The sequence below is a fragment of the Hylobates moloch genome, unplaced genomic scaffold (genome assembly GCF_009828535.3).
Source record: "Hylobates moloch isolate HMO894 unplaced genomic scaffold, HMol_V3 SCAFFOLD_3, whole genome shotgun sequence".
NCBI lineage: Eukaryota > Metazoa > Chordata > Mammalia > Primates > Hylobatidae > Hylobates > Hylobates moloch.
The window spans coordinates 174,436,953-174,448,638 of record NW_026652278.1 but is presented as its reverse complement, the minus strand read 5'-3'; the positions used below and the strand labels follow the sequence as shown (position 1 = coordinate 174,448,638).

General features: G+C 45.8%; 1 protein-coding gene across 1 annotated transcript in view; it reads right to left on the bottom strand.

Moving 5' to 3' along the window:
• Nucleotides 1-11,686, bottom strand: part of FAM149A (family with sequence similarity 149 member A) — a 60,882-nt gene that overhangs the window by 17,110 nt on the left and 32,086 nt on the right. The window contains 7 exon segments of the mRNA XM_058436993.1: nt 2,205-2,359; nt 3,748-3,938; nt 5,325-5,495; nt 6,190-6,315; nt 7,898-8,040; nt 10,800-10,938; nt 11,229-11,339. Of these exon segments, the coding sequence (XP_058292976.1) occupies nt 2,205-2,359; nt 3,748-3,938; nt 5,325-5,495; nt 6,190-6,315; nt 7,898-7,983 (729 nt within the window). The 5' untranslated portion in view covers nt 7,984-8,040; nt 10,800-10,938; nt 11,229-11,339.

Here is an 11,686-nt window from a genome sequence, read left to right as displayed (position 1 = left end):
TTCTCTGCTCCCCGACACAAGGTGGGCGGTGGAAACAACCTCCTTGGCACCACTACAGGCCTCGCGTGAACAAGGGTGTCCTTTCCAGCCTCACCTGCTACCAGATCTTTCAATAAAAATGCCATTCAAGAAAAACGTCTTAAGCGCTCAGTATGTGCTGGACCCTGTGGGAGGAGCTCCCAGGTATTTCTATGATTTTATCCTCACAATAATCCCCTGGACAAGATAATAATCTCATTATAAGCTAAGGACACTGAAGTTCAGAAAAGTTAAACAGCGTGTCCAGAAGAATACTCCTCTCAGGCCTCGCGATTCCTAATCCCCTGTTCTTGCCACTACACTGTGGTTCCCAGTTTCTTATCCCCTAAGCTCAGCCCAGTCACGGCCCCCAAACAGGCCCCATGTTTTATGCATCCGCGCCTGTGCTTGGCCTGAAATGGCCCACCCAGAGTCCTCTGCCACAAGAGCCTTGCTCATTCCTTCATGTTTCTGCTCAAATTTTACCTCCAACGTAAAAGGCCAATCCCCCTCTCTCTCTCTGATTATTCTACAAGGTTTTTTTTGTTTTTGTTTTTTGCACGACCCTCACAGAATGTATTGCACCTGACCCTGTGTCATGGCTTTTGTATCACTAGCATTCACCTCTGTATCTCCTCAAAACGCCTCAACTACAAGCAATAAATGCTGAGTAAGTCCAATGTATACTCACTGGTTCTTTTATCACTTTGGTGGAAAGAAAGGAGAACATTTATAATTTTCAAACTAGCTGGAAATATTAGGGGAAAGCATTTTTTTAATCTCCCAAAACGTAGAAAACAGCTTCACATCTTGAAGCAGTGTCATGTGGTAATTCTGTTAAACTTCATGAAATAATCATGTTGCAAACAGACCCGAATATCATTGTTTTAAATAGACACTGATGTTTATTTTCCATCGGCCTCATTTCCATCTTGCTGGTGGCCTGTGGAAGAACAGCTTGAGACCGCTCAGTGGTTAATCCTCCTCATTCAGGGGCCTGAGCTTTGGGAGCTGCAGAACAGGCTTGCCTGGCAGGCTGAGTGCTCCAGTCTGCAGTAGGGACTTGCTGAATAGGCACAGGGAGTACCTGCACCTTCAGAGCAGTCTGCAGCCTCAGGCTGGGCAGCAGTGCGTGCAGGGGCTGGGTCTGCACCCTCAGCCTGGGTGGCAGTGTGTGCAGGGGCTGGGTCTGCACCCTTGGGCTGAGCAGTAGTATTCACAGGGGCTGGGTCTGCAGCCTCGGGCTGGACGGCCGTGCACACAGGGGCTGGGTCTGCAGCCTCAGGCTGGGCGGCAATGCTCAGCAGGCACTGAGGCAGTCCATTCCCCTGAAACTCCACCTTGGCCACAGCTGCATCAGCAGCAGGCTGCTCTTCCCCCTCAATCTGTTCAGGGTCTCTGCAGAAGCAGAGGTCAGGCATGGACTCCCACGGGTGTTCCTGGGGGATGGTGCCACGCATACCCAGAACTCCCTGAGCCAGCAGCCACCCCTTCAGGCCCACTGAGCGAGCTCCGTTGTTGCACGGGATGCTGACTTCCACGTAGCACAGAGGAGAATCTGTGTTCCACAGTGCAATGGGAGGTGGGTTAGCCAAGACGCCTCTCTGAGAGGCCAGTGGTCGCCTGGGATCAGTAACCACCAGCAGACATGGCTCCCGGAAGGCTGCCTGGATCTGGCGAGTGAAGGTTCCAGGAGAGAAGCGGCCAGCAGCTGGAGTGGCTCCAATGGCAGCAGTGAACTTCAGCACAGCCCGCCGGCCAGTGTTCCTGGAGCACGACAGGGACCTCAGCAGGGTTCAACAGCAGCAATCACACGAGCTGCCAGCAGCAGCTCTTCCCAGGTCCCTTCAGATTTATGACAGAGATGCCATCACTGGTGCTTTTGTGGATATACTGCTCCATCTGGAGGCCAAGGCTGGTGCTGCCTGCGGGGGCTCCTACTGCAAAGAACTTGAGCACATCCTCGTCCTTCATGGGCGGGACGTCAAGGGCTCCAGGCATTGTGACACTGTGAAGGTTTCCCTTTAAGTTACCATGGAAAGCCTGCATGGACCCCTCTGCGGGCAGCGTGGAAAGCAGCCCCAGACATCTCAGTGCTACAGTTTAATAGAATGGCACTCCCGACAAACGGAGGTGACAGACACACAGAATGAAGGCAAGAGGGAGAAGGGTGTGAAAGCACCAACCTGGGGTGGGTTCAGACGAGAAGCCAGGGAGATGCTGTGAGCCTCGGAGATTCCGGACGGGGGGCCACTGGCTCCATCAGCGCGAGCGTGTGCAATGAGGACGTGCGGAAATCTGTTTCCAGCTACTTTCAATGTTTCTCTCTGTTTCTTCCCTTCTGTGTCAACAGAAGAATCAATATTACAAGAAACATCAGATTATCTAATACACATACTTAAAATTCACTCTTGAAAGAGAATATTTGTGCTTGAGCTACCACGAGTCCATGCTACGGCCACTACGCACGTTACTACGGAGGACAGAGACCCGTGGGGAGCAACTGGCTGCTGTAACTGTGGTTGCAGTGCGTGGAGAAGCAGATTACACAGTGGGCAGTACAGATTCTCTGCACATGATAAAGCCCAACTAATTCCTTAAATACTGGAAAAGGAACAGGATTTAGGTTAACATGATTATTGCCTTATTGTACAAATTGATTAATAAAACTGGTCATTAATGTCCATCACTGACATTTTTATGATTTGTTTTTGTTCAATGTTAAGTTTAGAGAATATTTTGTATGTTGAAGGAAGATGACTAAAGGATTATTCAATTAGCTATGTTTACATTTCACATTACAGATAATGTCATGAACATTTAAAAACAAATATCTCATTATTAGAGAGTACTTAGGTAAATTATTTTTACTATAACAAAAAAAAATGACTTCTAGCCTTGTTCTTGTGTATTTGTGTGTTTTCCAGACTGCATATGCATTGTTATTTTTTGGGGGGAGATGGTCTCGCTTTGTTGCCCAGGATGGAGTACAGTGGCGCGATCATAGCTCACTTTTAATATTGAATACCTGAGCTCAAGGGGTCCTCCCATCTCAGCCTCCTGAGTAGCTGAGCCTACAGGCATGTGCCACCACGCCTGGCTAACTTTTTATTTGTATTTTTTGAAGAGACAGGGTCTTACTATGTTGCCCAAGCTGAGCTGGCCTTGAACCTCTGGGTTCAAGTAATTCTCCTGCCTTGGTCTCCCAAAGTTCTGAGTCACCATGCCTGCCCTGCATTTTTTTTTTTTTTTTTTTTTTTGAGATGGAGTTTTACTCTTGTTGCCTAGGCTGGAGTGCAACGGCGCAATCTCCACCTCCTGGGTTCAAGCAATTCTCCTGCCTCAGCCTCCCGAGTAGCTGGGATTACAGGCATGTGCCACCACGCCCGGCTAATTTTTGTATTTTTAGTAGAGACAGGCTTTCATCATGTTGGCCAGGCTGGTCTTGAACTCCTGACCTCGGGTGATCTACCTGCCTCGGCCTCCCAAAGTGCTGGGATTACAGGTGTGAGCCACCGCACCCAGCCAGCCCTGCATTATTTTTTATATCACAAAAAAACAATAGCGTCCTTTTTGAAGGGACTAAAGAGCACTCGTGAGTGAAGTCAGAACGCCCACTTGTCTTCTCACTGGTCATGTTCTAGGTCTGGCCAAGCTGGGGAGCAGCAGCCCAGGGCCGAGGAACAGGGACTTTTTCTTTTCATTAAGCCAAATTCTGCACGTAAGTACCTGTGAGTGTAGTTTCCCTGTGTTTTCTAATCAGCTCTTCCAGAAGTTCTACCATATTTGTCCAGACGTGATCAAACACTTCTGCTGTCACGGCGTCTTTGACACAGTCATGAGGGGAAACAGGAGGAAGTCCGAGTTTGCGCCATTTCCTGCCAGGCTGAGCTGGTTTTTGTTCAAGACATTCATCATCACTAAGAATAAAAACCCACTCCAATTACTAAAATATCAACGCTTAGAGCTAAAATAATTCTATCTACACACATTCATGTATGTACATGTATACATATATTAATAAACATTCTTTGTTAAACAGCATCGTTCTTTTTTAACATATATAATTTTTGGCCCTTACACATGAATAAAACTGTGGGGAGGGGACAAAAACAAGAAACCAACTCTTGGTTTCATTGATCTTTCTTTTTTTTCTAGTCCCTTCATTTATTTCGGCTCCAACCTTTGTTATTTCCTTCCTTCTACTAAGTCAGAGCCTAGTTTGTTCTTTTTCTCATTCCTTCAAGTATAAAGTCAGGTTGTTTATTTCAGATATTTCTTTTTTCTCAATGTAGGCGTTTATTGCCATAGGCTTCCCTCTTAGAGCTGCTTCTACTGTACCCCATAAGCTTGGTTTTAATATGTTGTATTTCCATTTTAATTTGTCTCATTATGTTTTTTGATTTCCCTTTTGGTTTCTTCTTTGACCTACTGCCTGGTTGTTGGGGAGCGGGTTGTTTAGTTTACACATATTTGTGAGTTTTCTAGTTTTCTTCCTGTTATTGACTTTCAGTTTCGTACCACTGAGATCAGAAAAGATGCTTGATTTCAGTCTTCTTAAATGTGTTAAGACTTGTTTCATCAGTGTTACTTTTTAACGTGCCAATTTTCAATCATGGGGCAAATTTTTATCATGTAATAGTTGTAGTTTTTGATTAAGAACAAAATACGAGGCCGGGCATGGTGGGTCACACCTGTAATCCCAGCACTTTGGGAGGCCGAGGCGGAAGGATCACGAGGTCAGGAGATCGAGACCATCCTGGGTAACACGGTGAAACCCCGTCTCTACTAAAAAAAAAAATACAAAAAATTAGCCGGGCGTGGTGGCGGGCGCCTGTAGTCCCAGCTACTCGGGAGGCTGAGGCAGGAGAATGTCGTGAACCCGGGAGGCGGAGCTTGCAGTGAGCCGAGATCTCGCCACTGCACTCCAGCCTGGGCGACAGAGCAAGACTCCGTCTCAAAAAAAAAAAAAAAAAAAGAACAAAATACGAATTTAGCGCAGAGGCGGGAACTCCCCTTAGGCCCTTCTGGGCAGCAGTGCTGGGGAACCTGGAGTCTCCAGCACCAGGGCTGCGAGGAGCCTTGTCTGCTTTTACAAGGGCGCTGAACACCCTCTTTGCTGCTCCCGCACGTGCACCGCCTGCTAGGAATCCAAAAGCTCTGGGGAGTACATCACTCTCAAAAGAACAGAAATCTTTTGGGTGAGTAAAAAATACACAAAACACTTTATGAGCAAACGATAACAATAAATGTCAAATAAATTAATATTATTTTATGAGGTCAATGTCAAATAAGATTCTATTTACTCCTCTTTTCTGTCAAAAGCAAAATACTCTTCAATCTTTCCATCCACATGGTAAACCTCTTCTTCCAGGGATGAACATGCCGTTAGGTCAGCAACCCCTGTGTCATCAGGGCCTGGCAGGGTAGAGGCTGAGAGTGCTGCTGGGACTATTTGATAGCCAGAAATGCACAACCTATGGGAAAAAAACAGATTCTACATGGGAGTTTATAGAACACCAAGAACGCAATGCTTAAATGATCATGGCAGATCTTTCAATTATCTGTAAGGTACAGAATCACCCCTCAAAATGGTTGAATATTATATTGGACAAAACTCATGTCCTTAGAAACATTTTAATACAGGCATCATTAAACATTTTAAGGGCTTCTTAAAAGCCTAAACTATTCTATGAGTTTGTACCCTCTTTGGTTGCAGTGAAAGGATTGCATTATGTCATGGCACACCAAATATGTGTGAATGGCATAGAGTCATCAAAATCTGCTAGTGAACAGAAATGACAGAACAGAGTTCCATTTCTCCTGCTGCCACTGCCTGGAGGCTTATAATCCATCACAGTGAGGCAGGTTCCATCCTGCACCCAGTCCACCTCTCACAGCGCCTTTGGAACAAACGTGGAAGGTAACTACCATGTATGTGCATGTGTGTTCCATATATATATTACACATCTCTCTCTATACACACACATACACCTATCATCAGTTCAGAATCAAAAGCTTCTTATAAAAATTGTTCTCTGTACCTGCCCTTCATCGGAATCTAAATTTCCAAACTGGGTGGTGCCAAGGCTTATAGACGAGATAAACATGAAAAAGTATAACTAAAATACAGCTAACGATACTTTTTGAGAGTCACTTCTCTGAACATACTCTCTGATGCTGCTGCTGTGTCCGCAGGCACTGAGCGGGGGTCTGTGGACTGCGGAGGCGGGAGTGCTGCCCTGGAAATGCTGGACACCTTTGTCAGTGGGCAGGATCAGCTGTCTTCCTAATACTCTGCAAGGTCAAAGAGAAGCTACTGACATTTTTGATCAGCCAAAGGGAAAATGGGGATTTTAAAAGCAGGAGACAATGATTTTGAAGGCATGTGTATGATAAGATGTGTATGGGTACGTGGGAAGCATCACGCATCACAGAAGTGTGACTTTGAGAGTTTAGGCCAGACTGTTCTTCCACTGACTCAGTCTCAGGCAAGGTTCTCAGGCTAATTTCATTTGTTTGTCTTTCATTTGCAAAATAGGATAATAATGGTTACCTTGCAGGGCTGATGAGTAGCTTGGAGATGATATATGACAGACTCAGGTGTCTAAGGCAACACTGGGCACATAGAAGCTCTCCATACATATTAACTAACACACAGTTAAACACAAACATAACAAGTACACAAATATATAAATATGCACACTTGGCTTATGTACCTGGCAATCTTTTCTTTTCCCACCTTCCCTCCATTTCTATCCGTGATGTAAGATAGCAGTGACAAGAATAAGTCTGAGGTCCCGAATTGTTGGTGAGTGATCACCCCAGAAAAGCGAGGATCCACAACTAGGATCTAGTGGACATATCGTACTCTTTAGGGCAGGTGGCTTAGTAAGGGTTGAAAAGAAAAAAAAAAAAAAAACCCTAGTTGGTCAAGATTTCTGTAAAAGTTACCTAGTGAATGTAACCAGGAAATCCAGCCACATTTACATGAGTGTTCTGACTGATGCTCCCCAGATAGAATCCAGAGGAACTCAGGTAACTTTGATAAACTGTCCCCCAGTATGTTGGCTGAGTGACTCAAAGAAAAGCTTGCCTTCGGCCGGGCGCGGTGGCTCATGCCTGTAATCCCAGCACTTTGGGAGGCTGAGGTGGGCGGATCACGAGGTCAGGAGATCAAGACCATCCTGGCTAACACGGTGAAACCCCATCTCTACTAAAAATACAAAAAATTAGCCAGGCGTGGTGGTGGGCGCCTGTAGTCCCAGCCACTGGGGAGGCTGAGGCAGGAGGATGGCGTAAACCTAGGAGGCAGAGCTTGCAGTGAGCTGAGATCACACCATTGCACTCCAGCCTGGGCAACAGAGCAAGACTCCATCTCGAAAAAGAAAAGAAAAGAAAAGCTTGCCTTCATACCCAATCCATATTCTCCATCTTTGATATGAAAAGTAACACATGCTCCTCCCTACATAAGGAATGGGTGAGATGGGAAGACCCATCTATCCAGCCTGTTCAGCAAATCATCTCTGCCCACCCTCGCTGTGTTCTGTGATGAAGACAGACATGTGCTGCTCACACACAGTGAATGTGAAGCTAAGAGGTAGCCTCCACCGTTTTTGCATTCGTATATGTGTAATGCCCTTCTCAGGATAGGCTGAATTTGCTTCTCACAAATTAAAAGGTGCTTGAGTACTGGAATGTCTCAGTATTTCCTCAGGCACCATAAGAGGAAAGTGATCTCTCAGGGAAGGACTGTGCTCTGCCTCCATATTCTGACTGGGCAGGTGCTTTCAGACCAAAGTACTGATTGTATCGAGGCAGGTCAGGGGTGGGCGCTTCGAAAACCCACCCCAGAGAACTTCCACCAACAAGGTCCCACCTCAGATGGAGGGATCTTCTTGTCCACTCCCCGCATTCGGCCAGCAGACTCTGGGTCTGAGGGTTCACTTTCCCTTCAAATAACATTTCCTCCACCTCCCAGAGTAACCGCTGCACTGACTGTGCACTGGCTTCATCAAATTCCTAAACAGAAATGCAGACTTAGTTACGACACTGAAAGTTATAGAAGTGCGGGCTTCTGGATCAATGCTACTTATACATTTACTGTAACGCACTATGTAGGAAGGTGCATCCCTTGGTAAAAAGAAGGTGGCTTTGCAGTCAGACACACCTGTGCTCCAGCTGTTACCTTTCTGAGAAATGCCATCTCATTCTGAGCCTCAGATTCTTTTGCTGTTAAACAGAGAAAACTTCTACCACGGAAGTTATGAGACTCGAGAATCTGCATACATAGAGGTATAGGTGGAGGTGTTCATACTGCCACAGACATCAGCGTAGACACACAGACACGCCCACATCTGTATGTCTGCACACACGTGCAGCCACATGTCCCTCACAGAGCTGTGCCTGACATACCTAAGCATACCTGCAAAATTCAAGATTTTTTTTCTTCTGGTGATACCACGGAAAAGAAAATTACTTTTGTAGAAAAGGCCATTAATCTCCTTAAATCAATGAACTGGAAAAAAAAAATCCTTAGTTATCCTAAGAAGTATGGTCATTAGGATGAGGCCTGAGTATTAATTTTTCCTCTGGCCTTAGGAGATTCTTGCACTTGGCTGCAGTGAATCCGAGATAAGAAAACCTCTCAGCCTTCCTAGAGGGTCTCATTTGGGAGGTAACTCTCCCAGAACTCTGGGAGCCAAGGCAAGATCCCCGCCACATGGTTTTCTAGAAGCACCGGAATTTGCACAGTTCACAGGGCAAAGTGTATTCAGTCAGACATACCTGTCTCCAGATGGTCAGTCCAGGCTGATTTTCATAGAATGCTATTTGTCATTTTCTGCATTAGCTCCTCTCTCAAATTGATAATAAAAGATTCCCAGATTACAGGGGAGTTGAATTATTTCTTTCAAAATACAAATAAAAGGAAAACTAATAATAACACTTATCTCCCAGGAGGAGACTGGGTGGCTGGGGCATGGGAGAGAGCTCACTTTCATTTCTCTATCTTTTGCATTCTGTTGTTTTTGCAAATATTTCCCATCAAAAAGTAAATATATTTTTAAAAATTGAAATGAAAAGCAATTATAGGGTCTAGAGTATTTTTAATTCTGTTAATGGAAGTTATAAGAATTTCCCTGGTAATTCCATTAAGTGTTATACCAAAAGAATCCTAGAATTTGGAGAGTAAAGCAGTGGTGCTCAGCCTTCTACCAAGGAAGGCAAGCTTGAGGGGTAGCAGTGAGTGGGCATAAGCATGAGGAAGGAGGCAGCTGCCCCTAAGTAAGGGAGCTGCGTGCATGAAAGGTCCTCCTAGCAGTGCTGAACTGAGTCCCTTCCAGACCCCCTCGGTGCCCCTCCGCTACCCACTCCCCTGAGAATCACAGCTGTACAGCTGCAGACAGAAGCGGATTCCCATGTGCAGTGGGAGTGGGGAACTGCTTTTAAAGAAAGCAAAGAGGCCGGGCGCAGTGGCTCATGCCTGTAATCTCAAAACCTTGGGAGGCCGAGGCGGGCGGATTACGAGGTCAGGAGTTCGAAACCAGCCTGGCCAACAGTTTAGCAGAGCAACACCATCTCTACTAAAAATACAAAAATTAGCTGGGCATGGTGGCACACACCTGTAATCCCAGCTACTCGGGAGGCTGAGACAGGAGAATTGCTTGAACCTGGTAGGCAGAGGTTGCAGTGAGCCGAGATTGCACCACTTCACTTCAGCTTGAGTGACAAAGCAAGACTCTGTCTTAAAAAAGAGAGAGAAAAGGCTGGGCACGGTGGCTCACGCCTGTAATCCCAGCACTTTGGGAGGCCGAGGCGGGCGGATCACGAGGTCAGGAGATCAAGACCATGGTGAAACCTCGTCTCTACTAAAAAATACAAAAAAATTAGCTGGGCGTGGTGGCTCACGCCTGTAGTCCCAGCTACTCGGGAGGCTGAGTCAGGAGAGTGGCGTGAACCCGGGAGGTGGAGCTTGCAGTGAGCCGAGATTGCGCCACTGCACTCCAGCCTGGGGACAGAGCGGGACTGCGTCCCCCCAAAAAAAAAGAGAGAGGGAGAAAGACAGAGAGAGCAAGAGAAAGACAGAAAGACAGCAAGAAAGCAAGCAAAAGAAAAGAAAAAGAAAAAAACAGCATAAACGAGGTAAAACAGAACACCCAAGGTGCTGTAGCCAGGTGGGCCTTACAAAGGAGGGCTGTGTCCTGGGATCCTCGGAGACCCTTGGAGGGAGGAGGAGGGAGGAGACTGTGGAGCCAGCGAGCTCCGAGCAAGCTGGAGCAGTGGAAGCAGAGCTCCCCCAGCCACAATCCCAGGCTCACACAGACAAAAGCAGTTCAGAGGCAACAGCTCCCCCAGGGGTAGGAGGTGAAGGTGAAATATCCGACTGGGAATACTGGCGGGGAGTTCTCTAATCACTGTGGCTGTCACAGCTTTTACTGTTCCCAACATTTTTTTCTTATTCAAGTCCTGAATTTCCGGCCATGGACACCATCCGAGAAGTCACAGGGAGCGCACATCGGGAGAGCCGGCTGCAGGGTGGAAACAAGAAAACTGCAGGCAGCTAAGGCGGGGCCAGGAGGTCACCAGGGAGTTTTATTTTTCTCCACAGTTCGTGATCTATTATTTTCACATGTAACATGTACATGCTTTTACATGTATGTACATGTATGTATGTAATAGGTCACGCTTTTATAATTGGTAAAAATAATTTTGAATATAAGGAAGCAATTCTTCACTATAAACTGTAATTACAAGATTATCCAAAATATTCCGAGACATACGTCATCTCTCCAGGAATAAATGGAGCTCCTCTCCGTGGACGAGCCGGTGGTAGAGCTTTGTGTGGCCGACCCAGACCAAGAGGTGTGGGCTCCTGTGGGTGTGTGGCTTCCGCTGGAGGAAAAGGATGGCAAGGATTTGCTGCAGGAATGAACATAGGCAAAGAAATCACATTTGCTGTAAGGGCTTGGACGGCTAAGTGGCTTCACTTTTCTGAGCCTGCTTCCTCTTTCTTTCATTAAATATATTCATTAATTTCACAGTATACTAATTTTGAAATATTTTTACAGTGTGATGTTTACACTAGGTTAAAAATAAAACTGCATCTTACTTTTAGAAATTCATGGCCAGTCACTAACTTCCTTTCCCACATTTGTTACGGGCATTTTGTGATTTTGTAATCTGAAGCAATGAACGAGGTGAATTCTTACCAGGTATATTTATCAATGGCTTTCTGCACATTTCTTGTAAAATGCGCAGGTAAAGGATCTTTGCTTCTCACAGTAAAACTGTGCCTTCTACGTCCTTCTGACAGTCCTCTTCTGGAAATGAAATAAAACATGAAAAGTCTCCCTAATGTAATAATATAGTTTTATTCATTAAGACTTTTAAAATTTCTCTTTTGTATAAAGTTGCCCCTCTTGTTCTGCCACATCCCTCCAAACCCACCTGTGCATGAGCATGCACACACACACGCACACACACACACACACACCCCATATCCTCAAGAAACTGAGACTTAGGACCTTATCATTTTTATTTTTCTTAAAATCAAGGTTGCCATTAACCTACATGCACCTTTATGTGAACTGAAGACAACATCAACTTTTTGTGACCTAACCAGAGAAGGAAAAGCTGCCCCAAACAGTTCACAGTATTTCAGGGATTT